The 19,532-nt window shown below is 39.2% G+C and overlaps 1 protein-coding gene across 1 annotated transcript in view; it reads right to left on the bottom strand.

The window, feature by feature from the left end:
- Positions 1-11,188: 11,188 nt before the first annotated feature.
- LOC126961587 (inositol monophosphatase 1-like) overlaps positions 11,189-19,532 on the bottom strand; it is a 29,225-nt gene continuing 20,881 nt past the window's right edge. Inside the window, 1 exon segment of the mRNA XM_050802121.1 lies at positions 11,189-18,852. Coding sequence (XP_050658078.1) covers positions 18,737-18,852 — 116 coding nt within the window. The 3' untranslated portion in view covers positions 11,189-18,736.

Below are 19,532 nucleotides of genomic sequence, written 5' to 3'. Positions count from 1 at the left end.
CGACAAAGCGAGACTCCGTCTAAAAAAAAAAAAAAAAAAGAGGAGGTATCTTATGGTTTAAATGATTAAAGATCCACTACCAAAATAGGGGAAAAAAATAATCTCTGGAAACAAGTTTCAAACTAAAAATAGGTATTTTGGACTTTTTATTTCTGAGTTTTTTATTCAGCCACATCACAAATGTTTAGATTGACAAATATGATCCAAGTAAAATCATCACATAACGATCCCCTTAAAACAAATGTCATTTTGATGCAATTAATTTTTGATTATTCTTTGGCACCTGCTAAGCTTCTTTCAAATGAAAAACTACTCTTGCTGGCACGTTACTGGTGTAATGTCCTCAAATATGTTAATATTATTCATGATTTTGTTCTTAAGTACATTTTAACTGAATTATCTTGAGTTAGGATATAAACAAAATGACTTTGACAAATGTTGGAAAAAGAAATTGATGTAATTTCTTTAATGCTTATTCTTCTATTACAAAGTTTGAGGAACTATAAGAATCACATTTTGATCATTTCTTTTCGATACTATTTCCTTTTTATCTGAGACCATTTAATCATCTGCCTAAATCAAAATGTACAGGATAGGTCATTAGGTCTGCATGTTGTTTCATTAATCATCATTTTAAAGCAGCTTCAGCCGTGCTTGGGAAAGGCTGACTTGTTAAGTAATATACGCCCTCTAGTGGATGAAGATGGAGAAGAAAGTATTTGCGTCTTAGGGCTAGTGAAATTTCTGAACACTAATTCTGTTTTCTAGCTTGGTTTCCCAAAAAATGTAACACTTTGAGGCAAGGCATGGTGGCTGATGCCTGTAATCTCAGTACTTTGAAAGTCTGAGGCAGGAGAATCGCTTGAGGTTAGGAGTTCCAGATCAGCCTGCGCAACATAGCAAGACCCCACCTATATCAAAAATTAAAAAATTAGCCAGGTGTAGTGGCACATGCCAGTAGTCCCAGCTACTTGGGAGGCTGAGACAAGAGGATTGCTTGAGCCCAGAAGGTTGAGGCTGCAGTGAGCCATGATCCTATCACTCACTACACTCCAGCCTGGGCTACAGAGTGAGACCACAATCTCAAAGAAGAAGAAGGAGAAGGAGAGGAAGAGGAAGAGGAAGAGGAAGAAGGAGAAGGAGAAAGAGGAGGAGGAGGAGGAGGAGGAGGAAGAGAAGAAGAAGAAGAAGAAGAAGAAGAAGAAGAAGAAGAAGAAGAAGAAGAAGAAGAAGAAGAAGAAGAAGAAGAAGAAACACTTTGTTATGTTAAATTTACAAAGGCTCCATCAAGGAGTGTATGGATTTTCCTTGTGGTTTAATTTCATCTCCATTGTTGTCTTTTTGTGCCATCATGGTTCTCTTCATCTTTAAAGTCAGTCAGCCAACACATATTTATTGGATGCCTGCCATGTGTCAGGCATAGCTCTACGCACTTGGGATGTAGCAGTGAGTGAACAAAACAATTCAAAATCCTGTAACCGTAAAATTTAAAACAATATCAGATAATGATCATTGTGTGGTTCCTACATACCAGACCACATACTTAGTTATTTACAATTATTATTGAACTGAATGCCCAAGAACCCTGTTTGAAAACTGAGGAGCTTAGGCTGGACACCGCGGCTCACGCCTGTAATCCCTGCATTTGGGGAGGCTGAGATAGGTGGATCATCTGAGGTCAGGAGTTCGAGACCAGCCTGGCTAACATGGTGAAACCCTGTCTCTACTAAAAATACAAAAATTTGCTGGGCATGGTGGTGGGTGCCTGTAATCCTGGCTACTAGGGAGGCTGAGGTGGGAGAATCACTTGAACTCAGGAGGCAGAGGTTGCAGTGAGCTGAGATTGTGTCATTGCACTCCAGCCTGGGCCACAGGAGCAAAACTCTGTCTCAGAAAATAAAAAAAGAAGAGGAGGAGGAGGAGAAGGAGGAGGAGGAAGAGGAGGAGGAGGAAGAGGAAGAAAACTGAGGGGCTAAGACACTTGCCAAAGATCACACAGAAAATCTGAGCCTTGTGGCCTTGTTTTGATTTTTATTATAGTATTTTTAAAATTTTCCCCTGCAGCTAAAATGTATGCTCTATGAGGGCAGGGACGGTGTCTACTTGTTCATCACGATAACACTGGGACCTGAAGCCTGCCACTGGGTTCTCCAGAAATACCTGGTTAAATGACTTAAGGATAATGAAATAAATGAGCAGAGAGTTGAACTCTGGATTAACTGACACCAAAACCCTTCTCACCAATGTCTCTACTGCCTGCATTAGTGTCCAGAAAACAGGAAGCAACCCCTTACTGGATGGCTCAATTGAATTATTTCAGAGCTGTATGTCGGTAGGCAAAGAAAATGAGTCTAAAATGAGCAAAATCTGGTTCTTTAGAAGATTTAAAAATCTTTGGCCAGGCCCAGTGTCTCATGCCTATAATCCCAGCACTTCGTGGGCGGATCACCTGAGGTCAGGAGTTGGAGACCAGCCTGACCAACATGGAGAAACTCCTTCTCTACTAAAAATAACAAAATTAGCTGGGCGTAGGGGTGCATGCCTGTAATCCCAGCTACTCGGGAAGATGAGGGAGGAGAATCGTTTGAACCCGGGAGGCAGAGGTTGCAGTGAGCCAAGATCGTGCCATTGCACTCCAGCCTGGGCAACAAGAGTGAAACTCCGTCTCAAAAAAAAAAAAAAAAAAAAAAGAAAAAGAAAAAGAGAAAAATCTTTAAGCATAATCTCCTTTGCCAATTCTCCAGAGTTTTACCACTAGAGAAAACAGGAAGAAGCCAAAGAGCCTTCACCCATGAAGGAACGTATTCCCCTTAAAGGCCGTTCATGCTCTCAGGCTGGAGAGTGGAGCGGGACAGAATTGAGCTTCCCTTTCACTTGCTGAGAAGCTGGCTGTGAGTAGACTCTCAGGCCAGTATAAATGGGTTCATTTCCATGGTAATGTTTTGTTATGTATTTTATAGTAGTTATTTCCTCAATCATTATATGCTCTATACCATTATTTGCCAGTAACCTAGTGACTTAAGAGTATGATAGCTATCATTCAGATTTATTAACTTTTCTTTGTATGTTTGAAAGTCATTAGGGGTGTACTGGCTTAAGCTAATAGCAGATTAGTAAATATTGAAAGAGTCATCTTGCCATTTGAAGTGTTTTCTGGCTAGAATAAATGTTTGTTCAGGTTGTAGCTCTACCCAGGAAATCACCAGGTAAAAATACAGGATCAACTTCCAGTGCTGGAACAAGCAGGAAAAATTACTCGGTGCAGGAATGGGTTTTATGGTGGATCTCTCTTAACCTATTATTTAGGTTTATATTTTAAAGGGGAATTATCTATGCCTACTCCTACTACACTGGACAGAGTAAAACAAACCAAAAGGAGGAAACAGAACAGAGGTTATTTCAGGACAACAGTTATAAAAATAAAACCAAACCGGGTGATCCCAAATATCACAAATCGGGAGGCCTAGCCTGTCATCCAAACTTTATTAAAATCACAGGGGTGGTTCTCCTCTCCTTGTTAAGTCTTTTCTGTATGAGGAGTTTTGAAAGATAAATTTGCCAATTCATTCCTTGCAGTTCTTCCTTCATGTCACCTGATTGTTTTCTCCATAGTCCAATTGTGCTCTTAACTGATAACCAGCATCTTAGGTCAAGATATCGGGTCCTGGTAGGTTTAAATGCTTTCATTCACTTTGTGTGTGTGTGTGTGTGTGTGTGTGTGTGTGTGTGTGTGATGGAGTCTCTGTTGCTCAGGCGAGAGTGCAGAGGTGGGATCTTGGCTCACTGCAAGGTCCACCTCCCAGTTCAAGCAATTTTCCTGCCTCAGCCTCCTGAGTAGCTGGGATTATAAGTACCTGCCACCATGGTCAGCTAATTTTTTGTATTTTTAGTAGAGATGGGGTTTCACCATGTAGGCCAGGTCTGCAACTCCTGACCTCAGGTGATCTGTCCACCTCGGCCTCCCAAAGTGCTGGGATTATAGGAATGAGCCACCGTGCCCAGCCTCAGTCACTATTTTTATTTTATACATAACAACTTCCTTGACAAGCCTTTCTTCAAGCAGATGGATCCACACTAAGATCCTCTAAGGAGGATTTTTTACCTCTGATCTCATCCTTTTGCATTTCTGCAATCACCTCTTTTCCCATAGTGTCAACTATCACCTCAGCAGAAAATCTCATTCTTCCTAATTCTCCCTTCGCAAACTCAGGTGGCAATTCCAGCTGCCCTCTGGGCATCTCTAATTGGACTTCCTACTGTTGCTTGAAGCTCAACATGCCCCCAAAAGAACTCATCCCCAAATCTGCTTCTGTGTCACTGTCTCCCTAATATTTGCCAAAATCCCATGGATGATATCTCCACCAAGAGTTTTGGATCTTTCCCCATCCTGTGAGTTTCTGCTGCCTACAGTCAGGTTTCCGTCACTCATTCTTTCTTGGACTATCCTAAGTCTTTTAACTGGCTTCAGTCATTTCCAAATATACTCCTGTCTGCATGCTGCTATTCAACAATCTCTAAATCCTGTGTGCCAGCTGCCATCAATCTTTCCACTGCTCCACAGCCTTGAACAGTCCCTTGGCAAATTAGAAACTCCTCAGCCCAGCTTAGCATCCAAGACCCTGCAAAACAGTTCCCTCCCGAGAGTTGCTTAGATTTACCGTGCATGTCCCTTAAATCGGAGTTCTCACCCTTCCCTAAACTAACCAGTCCTTCTCTGTCTCCCAGGGTTTTCTCCTGATGTTTCCCCTTCATGGTATGCCAATCCCCCTCCAGCTTTCCAGATTTCATCCATTCTTTATGGCCTTAAATTCAAAAACCAACTTTTCCATGAAGTATTTCCAATTCCTCCTGAAAGTTTTCCTTACAAATCTTTTTGGTTTTGTCTTGTTTTGAGACAGGGTCTCACTCTGTTGCCCAGGCTGGACTACAGTGGTGAGATCACAGCTCACTGCAGCCTCCACTTCGCAGTCTCAGGCAATTCTCCTGCTTAGCATCCTGAGTAGCTGGGACCACAGGCACGTACCACCACACCTGGTTAATTTTTAAAACTATTTGTAGAAACAGGTGTCTCCCTGTGTTGCCCAGGCTAGTCTCAAACTCCTGGGCTCAATCAATCCTCCTACCTCTGCCTCTCAAAGTGCTGGGATTACAGGTATGAACCACCACACTGGCACCTCCAAATGTTTATAGCACATAATTGGTCTTATTCCATCAAACTTTCCTTATATTCTTCTTCTTAGTATTGTAGCTAATTATATTAAATCACATATATTAACTGCCAGGTGCTCACTAAATGCTGCTCTTATTAACTATCATTATCCAAAAAGAGAGCACTCAGCCTTCCCATCTCCAGACCCCTTCAGTGCCCTTGCCCATACCTCCAGAAAACAGGTGCTCCGAAGTTTGGTTGAACTGAAGGACCTCGTCTTTAGGTGAGTCCCTTTGCTTAATACTTATCTCAGAATTTAGAAGCCGTTTGACAAGCACCGTGCTGACTGACGGAGCACTAAAAGATATCCCCCATTAGATTAATCAGGCTCTAGGCTTTCAGCTGGACCAAAATAGCCCAATTCTTACCCAATTATTATAAAGCTGTTCTTGGTATGGTGAAGCCCAGCCAACAGTGTTTCAGAACGCATGGAACCATGTTACAAGCAAGTATCCAAAAAAGTGAAAACGCAGCAAATGCAGTGACACCCAACCTTTTCAATCCTAAATTCCTAAGGCAGAAAGTGGCATCGGGCTACATCCCCTAAGGTCTCCCTGAGGTCAGCTAAGAGGTCTCATATTTTGATCTCACTGGAGCTTCTTCGTGGTAATGACTAGGGAGAGTAATACAAGATAAGATCTGGTTTACCTGGCCTGGCCGTAACACATGACCACTTGTCAGATAGATATATCAAATAGTCTTTCTATGTGGTATTGAGGCAGGAAAATAGGGGCTGGAGGGAGGGAATGTAAGGCCAGTTCACACTTCAGCTATAACAGGAAATATCCTCTCCATAGGGCATATGACTAAATGACTTTGTAAGTTTACTTTATCCTCTCCATTTACATAGGGCTTATGACAAGTAACAAAGGGAATTATCTCGGCGGTATTTAAACTCCCAAAAATTCTGTAACAGGGCCTTTGAGCCCCTGTGCTCAGGCCCGCTTCCACACTGTGGAGTATACTTTCATTTTTAACTAAGACCCTCCATTCTTTCCTTGCTTTGTGCATTTTGTCCAATTCTTTGTTCAAGATGCCAAGAACCTGGACACCCTCTACCGTTAACAGTGTAATTCTCCGGTTCAACCCCATTATGGTGATTCTCACAGGCAGGGTGGTTGTAGTACAGATAGAAAAATGGAAAGTGAATTTCCTTTTATGGAAATATTTCAAAACAATCTAGGGGAGGCCTTCACTCCCAGGAATTCTCAGAATTACTCTCTAAAGCTGTTGTAAATTAATGCCTTCGTAGGGATTAGCTAGTAGGTAACAAAGACAACTAAGGTGGAAAGGTTTGTGGCCAAGCAAGAAAGGGCACAAAAGAAGGTAAGGATTTGTTTTATCATCCACATTACCGTTTCACATGAGCTTTCTAGCAAGTACATGTACCATGAATTGAATGAAGAGCAACAAGGAAATACAGTTGTTTCTTTTATTTATATTATATTTTATTTTATTTGAAATGGAGTCTTGCTTTGTTGCCCAGGCTGGAGTGCAGTGGCACAATCTCGGCTCACTGCAAGCTCTGCCTCCCTGGTTCATGCCATTCTTCTGCCTCAGCCACCAAGTAGCTGGCACTATAGGAGCCCGCCACCATGCCTGGCTAATTTTTTTTTTTTGTCTTTTTAGTAGAAACAAGGTTTTTGGGACAGCGTCTCACTCTGTCACTCAGGCTTGAGTGCAGTGGTGCCATATGTCACTGTAACCTCCAGCTCCTGGGCTCAAGCATGTTCTTTCCTCAGACTCCTTAGCTAGGACTACAGGTGCATGCTACCATACTCATCTAATTTTTAAAATTTCATATAGATGGGGTCTTGCTATGTTGCCCAGGCTGGTCTCAAAATCCTGGCCTCAAGTGACCTTTCTGCCTCAGCCTCCTAAAGTGTTGGCATTACAGGCAGGAGCCACTGAACCCAACCAACAGTTGCCTTTTGATGGAAAAGTAAAAAGTCATTCACTAGTCAACAAACACAGTAGTTTTCTAATTCACATGTATGACTTCCTCTCACCTGCTTCCTCAAACAACACATACATACACACAATACATGCACACACACACACACATATGCACACACACACACACACACACATGACCTTCTCCAGGTTTGCCAAGGGTGCTTACTCTGCACCAGTTGCCAAGAATACCTTGTTCTCTACAGAAGCTGAGTATAATAACTATTTTTCTATTTGGCTATCTACCTGCGTGTTTCTGGCCATGTCTCAAAAAAGACTTAAGATGGCTTATGTGGATATGTCATATGACAAGAACTTAAATTAGAAGTGAAATGAAAATAGGAATAAAAATAAACCAAAGATAAACCCACAGTAGACAGAGAAACAACTAAAAATCATAATGTTCCACACATCTGCTACCAGTGGACCACAAATTTGCCTCTAAGCTTTCCAGTGGCCAAGTTTGAAGAGAAGCCTAGTCAATTATATAATTCCTCTCTATAAGAGGGATTCCCAAATTTTGTATGCATCGGAATCACCTGAAGAGTTTATAAAACTAGAATCACTAGGCCCCACTTACAGAATTTCAAATTCTGTAGATCTAGGATGCGATGCTGGAACTTATAATTTCCTCAAGTTCCCACTGATCTTTCAGGTAATAACAAATGAATCACTCAAGACAACAATAGTTATTTTTGATATTAAAATCATATAGGATTTTCTTCTAGGAAGTGACAAAGAGAACCTTGTAAGACACAATGAACAAACATAGAGATGATTTCAGAGGTCATGGGCTGTTGCTTACAATAAACAATAACTTTCAAGAGAGACTTTTACAGAGCTGTTTAAAAGTGATTGTGTTGAGATTTGGTGAAAGTGGGGCCAAGACAAAAGGTATGTTTTACATGAAGTTTTTTATTTTATTTTATTTTATTTTTTTACCAGTTTGTCTTGACCCAAGGTAGGAACTAAAAAGGACTTTAATTAATCTCATTATCTTTCTAGCAAGCATAAACTTAAGAACCCCTTAGTAAATATGATAGCAAGGTATACAAGCTGCAGGGCCTTGGCAGCACTGTTTATCTACAAACTATAATGTGGTGTTGGAAGAATGTAATCTAGTTAATCATATCTTTAAAGTTTATTCTCCCTCAGGGTTTGCATCGTGATGGAGGGAGGAGGCAGAGAGAGCGGGAATGGAAGGAACTGAGTTCATCACCACTATGGCAATTGCTCTTTGTGAAGACCTAAGTCTGTTTTTAGTGGGCCCAACTCACCTAAAGCAAGTTTGCCTATCCTGCTGCCCATAGGCTGCATGTGGCCCAAGATAGCTTTGAATGTGGACCAACACAAATTTGTAAACTTTCTTAAAACATTAAGACTTTTTTGCTTTTTTTAAGTTCATCAGCTATCATTTGTGTTAGTGTTAGTGTATGTTATGTGTGGCCCAAGACAATTCTTCTTCCAATGTGGCCCAGGGAGGCCAAAAGATTGGACACCCCGATACGTTCTCAATATGGTGAAGTTCTCAGTATACCTGAATTTTGCATGGTCACATAAAGTTACATTCACTTTGATTTTAGAGCTGAAAGGACAGAAATTTTATTATATTTTTCATATCTCATATCTGTCCCTTTGAATCTGAAGTGAATCTGCAAGACTTTGGGGTTATTCATAGTTTGGCTTAAAAAAAAAAACAAATCAAGTACTAGATGGGCTGGTCTTTAGCTTTTCTGGGAAAGGGAAAAATTGGGGTGGTTCTAGGCAATCTATTATTTGCAGGCATGCATAAATTATGGTTGTCAAACCTGGGTACAAGATGGCATAAGAGGTGTCGTTAGGTATTGACCCCTCAAATATTCCACAAATATTTATAGAGGGTTTGTTATTAACCAAGCACTGCACCGGATGTTGAGAATATAAGAATGAGCAAAGGAACGCCTCCATCCTCCATGGTGTTCACAGGACCATCTTTACCTACAAGAGGCAGTTATAACAAAGCAGGTTAGCTGTCTGAATGAAGAAATGCAGAACACTCAGGAGAGGAAATACATCCACACTTCAGTGGTCAAAGGATTCTTGCAGGAAACTAAAAGAAAGCCAAAACCAAATATGTGGGTAATATGTAAATAGATATTAAACATGTAAAGGTAGGTTAAGCCTGAGTTAAGATGAGGTTCGAGGGGAAAGGTAAGAGAGAGTATTACGATAAACAAAATAAAGCAAAATGAGCCAGCTTGTTGTGAAGGTTCATAAGCTAGAAGGCGTGCTGTGGAAGCTGAAAAAAATCCAATCTGACCTCTATGTATGTGAGGTTGGAGGTGAAAAGGATCAGAGACAAGGAGCGGGGACCAGATCGTGAATGGCCTTCTAATCCAAATTAAGGAATTTAGACTTTATCCAAAGAAAACTGAGAAACCATTAGGCTGGTGATCATGTATTTGCATTTAAAAAGATTACTTTTCTCTACATCCCTCAAACCTGGCCAGGCCCGGTGGCTCATGCCTATAACCCCAGGACTTTTCAGGCTGAGGCAGGAGGATTGTTTGAGACTAGGAGTTTGAGATCATCCTGGGGAACAACGCAAGACCCAGTCTCTACAAAAAATTTAAAAATTAGCCAGATGTTGTGGCACATGCCTATAGTCCCAGCTATTTGGGAGACTGAGCGGGGAAGGTCAATAGGTCAACTGAGTCTATCAGTTAGAGGTTACAGTGAGCTATGATGGCACCACTGCACTCTAGCCTGAGCAACAGAGCAAGACAGTCATTCATCCACTCATTCATACACACATACATAAAGTACTTAAAAAAAAAAAAAATCCCCCACACCTCACCTTTATGTGTAAGCTTAGATGAGTGATGTTGCCAACTCTGAGGTAGCTGGATGAGTACTGCCACTTTGAGGTCAGGGATATGAAGGTATTTTACCAGTTATGAGAGACTAAATCAATGACAATGTTATTACACTGTTCCTCAATGTAAGTAATGCATACTTCTCTCATACTGTTTCTCACATACCCCACCTCCACTACTTCATCATCCAAGCAGTTTCTGAGGAAAAAGAACAGGAAAGTGGGCATACAGTAGCATCGAAGCACCCCCTGCCTTGTATCCCTAGAGATATGACAACCTCCCTGAAAGGTCAGCAGGTATTTGTAAAAGTTTTTATTAGTGAGTCAATTATTTAATAGGGATATTGACATATATTGGCAGAAAAGTGTTCTCAGGTGTGATAAGAATTTTGTTTTCTGTATGTTTATGATTAATAAACATCTTTTAACAGCTGAACCTTTAAGACAACTGAAATCCAGGCCATAGTGTATCCAGGGCGCCTATGGCTCTGCTGAAGGGAATGCTAGTTAACCCATGACCTGGAGTAATTAAATTTATGAAGAATTCTCTTGGTTTTAATACTATATTACTAAACTCAAATATTGGCTAATGAGGTTATTTGAAGAAAAAATAAAGTGTTTCAGAAATGGAAATGCTTCATATAATTCCCTGTGTGTAGTTTGCCATCTAGTGTTAATTTGTGGAAATAAAAAAGGCAGGTACAATAATTTCCAAGCAGGCTCATCAGGTGGCAAAGGCATGGCTTACAGCAACATTTCCATGTAAAGGTATCAAGTCATACTCTAAGACCCTCTGAGGTTTGTTGAGGTGGGTGAGTGGGTGAGTTGGCTACTTCTAAGAAATCAGTTACTCTTGGAAAACAAAATAATTATCAATCCTGGCTACCTGATATTGTTACCCGAAAACTTGAAAAAAATACACAGATGGCCAGGCGACCCTCCAAACCTGGTCAGTCAGATCCACTCAGGAGGGACCCCAGCAGTGGACGGTCTGTGCGCTCCCCAGGTGGTTCCCATGTGCAGCTGGAGGGGGAGGATCCCTGGGCAGGGGGGTTAAGATTGCAGACCCTAGCTGTGTCACTGCAGGAGTGTCACCACTTACCTGTGTCACCTTAGCATGGAAATTGGGCTAATTAAACATGTGCTTCAGTACAATGAAGATAACATCTCCTGGTGTTATTGTGAAGTTTAATTATCATCATGAATATTTAGTGCTTAACACAATGCAAGGTACAGTGCACTCAACAAATGCTAAATATCATAAATGACATTTACTATCAACGAAAATATTTTAAGAGCTATTTGGAGGAAGAAACTAAGGGATATGAACATATTACATATGACATATTAGAATTTAGAACATATTACCTATGAAATATTCCCATTCTTCTTAAACAGGTAGCCTTGTGGGATTGAATGCTGATACCCAGCTCAATCTGAAGGGTGCCTCCTGAGATGCATGTTACTTCTTATCCAGTGCTGACCTAAAGTGATTCCCAATTATTTCCAATCTCTGTCTTTGGGTTCAAAATCTCCAATACCCTAGCAAATTTCATGTGTCTTCTTGAGTCAGATATCCTCTTTTGAAGTAAACAGAGAAGAGAGTCACACCAACTACAGACATGGTAACAGTAAGCACAGCCTTTTGTTGGGAGCAATTCCCAGAGAAAGGAGAATCACTGTGACTTTATCTTCACAATTATAAAAAAAATTAACCTACTATTACCATAAGCTGTTCTGGGGAGAAGGAATATCACCTGAAAAGGTTCAGAGGAGGCCAGTGAAGAGCTAGTGGTCCAGTCTGGCAGGAGTATTCAGTGGGAATGTTAGGTGGGGCCAAATGATAAAAAAAACTTGGCTATGAAAAATTGGATGTGAGGACTAGGGAAGGAGAAACATCAAATATATCAAATGCTAACTTGAAAGGGCAGAGAAAAATGAAAACAGTTGAGTAGCAGAAAATTCTGAGCAAAAATTCATTTGTTTTATTTGAGACATATTGAAATCAAGAAGAGGGCGGTCAGAAGGGAGCATCTAGGAAGGAGCTGGAGAGGCGGTGGCAGGGAAGGGGTGAAATTCAGAAAGAAATTATGGGCTGTAGGTCAATATTTGGGAGTCAGTAGAATGGATGCGATGATAGAAGTCATGGGGCATGCATGAGTTTCCCTAGAGTGACCTGATAGAAGAGAAACCACCAGCCCAGCCCGGTAGTGCAGGCTTTGTAATCCAGAACTTGGGAGGCCAAGTGGGGAGGATCCTTGAGCCCAGGAATTTGAGACCAGCCTCGGCAACACTCCATCTCTACAAAAAAAGATTTTGTTTAAATTAGCTGAGTATGGTGGCACCTGCCTGGAGGTCCAGCTACTCAGGAGGCTGAGGTGAGAGGAATGCTGGAACCCAGGAATTCAAGGTTGCAGTGAGCCATGATCAAGCCACTGTGCCCGTCTGGGCAACAGAGTGAGATTCCATGTCAAAAAAAAAAAAAAAGAAAATCCATCTGTTACTGGTAGACTTTTGCATTGTTTACCGTTTAGGGCTAATAGAATGCTACTATGAAAATAGTTGTATGTGCCTTTTGGTGATATATGTGTGCATGTATGCTGAATAGGTGCAGAGGAATGAAGCTGCTGGATCCTATGACAAACAGATGATTAGCTTTAGTAGCTATCACCAGAGTTTCCTAAAGTAGTTATACCAATGAACATCCCTGGCAATAGCATATGATGTTGGGGGTTTATTTAGTTTACGTGTTCACTGGATTTATTATTTGCTCTAGCCATTCTGATGTATGTAGTGGTATAAGATTGTTTTAATTTACATTTTTTTGATGACTATTAACATTGAACATTTTTACATTTGTTTATTGTTTGAATATATCATTTTGTGGAGTATGTAGTAAAATTATTTGCCTATTTTGTAATTGGATTTTTTTTTTTTACTACACAGGAGTTATTTATAGCCTCAATATAATTTCTCAGATAAGATGTATTGCAAACTCTGTGGGTTGCCCTTCTGACTCTCTTAATGGTGTATTTTAATGATAAACCTATTAATGCAGCTCAATTTATCAGTCTTTCTTTAGGGTTAGGGCTTTTTGTATCCTGTTTTTTGTACCTTGTCTTTGCCTACCAAGGTATCTTCTAGAAGCTTTCTTTCACCTTTTATTTTTTAGGTCTAGGATCATCTGGAATTGATTTGTGTGCATGGCATGATGGGACCAATATTTTATGTTCTCCTTTAATATGGATATCCAACTGCTTCCATACCACTTATTGAAAAGACGATCATTTCCTTACTACATTGCAATGACATCATTTTTATTAACTACATAGTTCTATACGTTTGGGTTCATTTCTGGACACTGTGTACCACTGGTCCATTTGTCTAGCCTTGTGCTAATATCACTGTCGTAATTACAGATCTTTACAAGTCTTGGTATCTAGTGGTCTAGTCTTCTAACATAGCTCTTCAGCTTTAAAATGGTTTTAGCTATTTTGGGCTCTCTATGTTTCATATGCATTTCAGTCCTCCCTCTTTACTCCCTCCCCCAAGCATTATTGGGATTTTCTGGAATCTGCAGATAAATTTGGGAAGGACTGCCATCTGAGCAATATTGAGTGTTCCAAACCATAAACATAGTATATTATGCCATTTACTATGATCTTTTACATTTTTCACAGCAATATTTTCGTTTTGTAGTTTTTCCTGTGTGGAGCTTTTGCATGTCTGTCAGAACAATATCTAGGTATATGATGGCTTTAAAAAACATTACTGTAAATACAATCTTCACCAAATTCTATCTTAAGTATTGCTAGCTTATACAAATGCAGTTGATTTTTGTACACTGACCTTATCTCTAGTGATATCACTAAAGACACTAATTCTAACGGTTTATCTGCAGATTTTTTTGGATGTTCTAAGTGGACAATCACATAGACTATGAAATATTTTTATTTCTAACAATCAATCCCTCTATTTCTCTAATTTCCAGCTAAGGTTATAGATCTGCCTATGAGCAGTACTTTTACCAGTATCTTATACATTTTAGTACATTTATAAAACAAAGGACCATTAGATAGTTGAAGATGCTAAAAAATGAAAGAGAACAAATAAAAAAGACAACCAAAGAACAAAAAGCAACTAAAAACCGAGGAACTTGACAGGGACAATGCAGGACCTAGAATATGTTTTAAAATATATAAAAGAATATCATGAGAAATATAACATATTTAGTCAATGAAATAAGAACACAGTGATTTTTTAGAAGTTAATAGGTTGGAAGATAAAGTTATGGAAATCTCCTAGAAGCTAAAGTAAAGAGATGCTTTTTGTTTGTTTTGAGATGGAGTTTCACTCTTATTGCCCAGGCTGGAGTGCAGTGGCTTGATCTCGGCTTAGTGCAACCTCCACCTCCCGAGTTCAAGTGATTCTCCTGCCTCAGCCTCCCGAGTAGCTGGGATTACAGGCACCCGCCACCACGCCCAGCTAATTTTTGTATTTTTAATAGAGATGACGTTTTGCCATGTTAGCCAGGCTGGTCTCAAACTCCTGACCTCAGGTAATCCACCCGCCTCAGCCTCCCAAAGTACTGGGATTACAGGCGCAAGCCACTGCGCCCAGCCACAAAAAGATGTTAAACAGAGGAAATAAGTTGATAAATGTAGAGGGTTCAACAACTGAAAAACAGAAATTCTAGAAAGAGAAGAGACTAAGGAAGGGGGGAAGTTACCACAGAAACAAAACACTAAAGACTGGATGAATTTCCAGCATAAAAAGACATGAATAATTAACACAAGGAATGAAAAAGATGTAAGTCAGTGATCATCACAGGGAAATCAGAAAAATCCAGATAAGAGAAAATCCTAAGATCTTCAACAGAAAAGAGTACACACCGATGGAGTGACGTCAGAACAGTGTCTCATCAGCAATGCTGAAAGCTCTGAGAGTGAAGCAATGCTTTCAAAATTCTGAGGGAAACATTGCTGCAACCTAGAATTCTAGACCTAGGCAAACTATGAATGCAGCAAGCAGGAACAGACATCTGCTGATACCAGAGATCACAAGATTTTACCTCCCAAGTACTTTCACAGGAAGCACTTGGAAGATGGGCTCATCAAAATGAGTTAAGAAAGACCCAGGGTATGAAAATTCAGCATAGAAGCAGAGGCAAGCCCTGAAGGACAGTGCAGCACACCTGGCCAGCAACCAGTTGAAACAGAAGAAAAGGAAAAGGGCCCCAAAAGGGTTATCTCCAGAGAGAGAAAAAAAATAGTTCTCACAGAACAGAATACTTGAGTATGGTGAACAAATAGAAAATAAAGTAGTTTTACAATCCTGGGAGAAATTTGTTAATTTCAGAAAGTATAAAAAGTTGCAGAGGAAAGAAACTATAGTCATAATACACTACTTGTTAGCTAACCAATTAATAAAAGTCGTAAGTTAAACAATGGACATAATTTTAACAAAAAAATGTATATATCACTATTGTAGAAGGGTGGAAAGGACAGAAAAGTAACTCATGGGGTCTGCTTCCATAATACAAAGTTAACTGAGATGAAGTGAAGCCAATATATAATGATTTAGCAGAACATAGCTATCCTTTTCAAAGATGGAGGTAAATACCAGCAACAACTGCTAAAAGAGTTTGAGCAGATGAACTCGGGAGGGATAGAATGGAACAGGAAAATGCTGGTTTTCATTCTGAACTGTGTAGCAGTATTTGAAATTTTAAACTATGTGTGTGACTAAATAGTAATAAAAAGTACATTTTTTTTTTTTCTAAATGAGGCAGGGTAAACATAAGGAACTGAGGTAAAAGGAAAGTTTAAAATAATTATTTTTGTTTTCTTGAAACATGGTATTTTAGGCTCTAGACTAGATCTTAAAATTAAGGACAAATGAGTGGAAATAATACATATCCCAGGAAAACTTCTGATTGAGCATCGTAAACCAATTCTAAGAAAGGCTGGTAATTCATAATAAAGCCAAATAATGCTTCACAAGTATAGGATAGAATGAACACAATTAAGTTAAAAGGCAAGTACATATATTTTATGTGTTCAAGTACATATATTTTATGTATCTGTGTATGTATACACATGCAGAAAGATACCCTGACTACAACATATACATGTGAAGTCTAAGAAGTCCTGTTACTCAAAAAAGTATTTTCAAATATTGTTAGATAATTCACTTGTCATTCATCCTTTTTCAGCATCTAAAGAAATTTCAGACACAAAATATTCAATTGCATTTAGAATAAATAGATGTAAAAGCTATTATAAAAAAAATGTAGGTTTTTAGAAAAGTTGGAAAGATTACAGGCAAAAAATAAGAACGTATATTAAATAATATTTGCAAGTTTCAAATATTTGTAACTCAACACAAAAACCTCTAAAAGTATGTTGGGCACAATAGCTTACATCTGTAATTCCAGCACTTTGGAAGGCTGAGGCAGGAGGATCACTTGAGCCCAATGAGACCAGCCTAAGCAACATAGGAAGATTCTGTCTCTACAAAAAATAAAAAATTAGCCAGGCATGGTGGCATGTGCCTCTGGTTCCAGTTACTAGGGAGGCTGAGGTGGGAGGACTGCTTGAGCACAGATGGTTGAGACTGCAATGAGTGGTGATCATGCCACTGCATTCCTGTTTGAGCAGAAGAGCAAGACACTGTCTTCAAAAAACAAAAACAAAACAAAGCCTCTAAAAGTAGTTTGAACTATTAACTTTAATAATGTAAATATCATGGCCTGGCTCGGTGGCTCACATCTGTAATCCCAGCACTATGGGAGGCCAAGGAGCCTGGAAAACATAGGAAGACTCCATCTTTACAAAAATAAAAGTAAAACATTAGCAGGGCATGGTGGCATGAACTTATAGTCCCATAAGAGACTCAGGAGACTGAAAGAGGAGGATCATTTTAGCCCAGGAATTTGAGGATACAGTGAGCTATGACTGCACCACAGCACAGTCAGAGTGAGATCCTAAATCTAAAAATAATAACGATAATGGGAACAATAATACAAACACCAATTAATTTAAAGTTTTATTCATGATCATCTTAATTAAAATAAATTTAATTGCAAAAACAACGTGCAACCTTAGAACACAGCATCAGATTTTTTTTTTTTTTTTTAGACGGAGTCTCACTCTGTTGCTGAGGCTGGAGTGCAGTGGCACGATCTCAGCTCACTGCAAGCTCTACCTCCTGGGTTTATGCCATTCTCCTGCCTCAGCTTCCCAAGTAGCTGGGACTACAAGCACCCGCCTCCATGCCCAGCTAATTTTTTGTATTTTTAGTAGAGACAGGGTTTCATCGTGTTAGCCAGGATGGTCTCGATCTCCTGACCTTGTGATCCACCTGCATCGGCCTCCCAAAGTGCTGGGATTACAGGCTTGGGCCACCACGTCCAGCCAAGAATACAGTATCAGATGTTTTAAGTACATGTGATCAACAGTACAAACATAGTAATTATAGCACTTAAACCTTAGTATCACACATCTTTAATATATTAGATATAAACAACAATAAAATCACTCCCTACCTTGAAAACTTTATAGAAGCACTTTTCATTTTACAACACAAAGCTCATGTGAACCTACAATAAGTCTAGTAGTCTGTTCACATGCCAAGGGATAAGGCTGAACAATAAATTAACCCTTTAAAAATATCTATGAACCAGTACAATTTTCTATTTGAGTTCTGCAGGGCAATGACCACTAAGAAATATTTTTAAAGGCTGAAGAGAATCCAGCGGCAATGAAGTTAATTAACAAGACTAAGAGAAAAATAAATAGTTCAATATTAACAATACAGTATATTTGCCAGCACAATCAAATCAGTATAAACACCTACTGAACTTAGTAAAATGTTATATTATATCTAATTATGTCAGATATCTGATGAGAGTGCTTTGTATTATAGAAATAGTTTCTTCTCTCTTATACAGGACTTTAAAGCAAATCCAAACTGACAATTTAACTGTTTTGGAAAATGTATTCACTGCAGAAATGCCCACAATAAGCAATGCTATCTGATGGCATGGTAATGTGAAACATAAAAAATTTAACTAGATAATTTTTATTTCAAACCTGAAGCAAAAATACAGAATGCTGAGTTCATTACTTTATGTATCTATTATAACTAGGAATTACTACCTTAAAAATATTCATTCTCACAATGTTTGTTTTTAGTTGCCCAGACATATAATGGGCCAGGTGCTATATGAACACTGAAGAATAAAACACAAAAGGTTCTCTGCAAAGAAAAAAATGTTGGCCTAGGGTACTCAGTATGTCCTTACAAATTTAATTATATATGGTTTTTGAAACTAAAGAGAAATGTTTTTCCGAACAGTTAACTTTCTAAGTGGGTGTCTTTGCACCTATATAGTAAGTCAAAATTTCAGGGGACCATAGATATTTAGAAACACAAAATTGCTAATTGACTATTTCAGTTGATATTATATTTATCAACTGTACTTCCTGGGTATGTTTTCTAAAGTACATCCTTACGTGCAAAATGTTTTAAATCAGTGAAACAAACATTATGTCAATTCTTGCAAACCTAGTCATAGTAAAATAAGGAACAAGTTCCAAATTTTTAACCTGGTCAAAGAGAATCTAAACCAAGCATATCATACATCCAAAACACATATCCATCGATGAGTCACCAAGTCTGGGGAAAAGCAACTGGGATTGACTATGAGGCTGCCGTAATTAATCTTCATCGTCTCGTTGCAAAGGTATAACCTGAATTTCTTTGGCTATCCTTTCTGCTAATATTCTATTATTTGCAGCAATTACTCTTCGTGACATCAAATCAAATGGTCCACCTAAGAGCAAACAAGTATGAAAAATAGTTTTATCTGGTACAAAAATAATTCATTTAAAAAAAGTATAGCAATATGTACTATGGTCACATAACATTTTAATACTTTCAGTTTTCTTAAAAATCTACTCTGTTACATTTCTACAACGTATAAGCTTAGACAATATATAACTAAGTTTCTAAGCATAATTTTTGAGCAAATAATGAAGTCATACCAGTTAGAAAATGTCATATTTTCTCTATTTCTATTTTTGTGCATTCTTATTACCTCTTTATTGTTTAAGAATCTATGGACAGGGCCGGGAGCAGTGGCTCATGCCTGTAATCCCAGTACTTTGGGAGGCCAAGGTGGGTGGATCACGACGTCAGGAGATCAAGACCATCCTGGCTAACATGGTGAAACCCCGTCTCCACTAAAAATACAAAAAAAAAAATTAGCTGGGTGTGGTGGCGGGCACCTGTAGTCCCAGCTACCTGGGAGGCTGAGGCAGGAGAATGGCGTGAACTTGGGAGGTGGAGCTTGCAGTGAGCCGAGATTGCACCACTGCACTCCAGCCTGCATGACAGAGCGAGACTCCATCTCAAAAAAAAAAAAAAAAAAAAAAAATCTATGGACGACAGAAAATGTGAATCCAATGGATTTTCATACCACTGTCCTTCCCAATTCCTTATTTCTTTGTTGCC

Source organism: Macaca thibetana, chromosome 8 (genome assembly GCF_024542745.1).
Source record: "Macaca thibetana thibetana isolate TM-01 chromosome 8, ASM2454274v1, whole genome shotgun sequence".
Taxonomy (NCBI): Eukaryota; Metazoa; Chordata; class Mammalia; order Primates; family Cercopithecidae; genus Macaca; species Macaca thibetana.
This window is presented reverse-complemented; position numbering and strand designations above follow the sequence as displayed.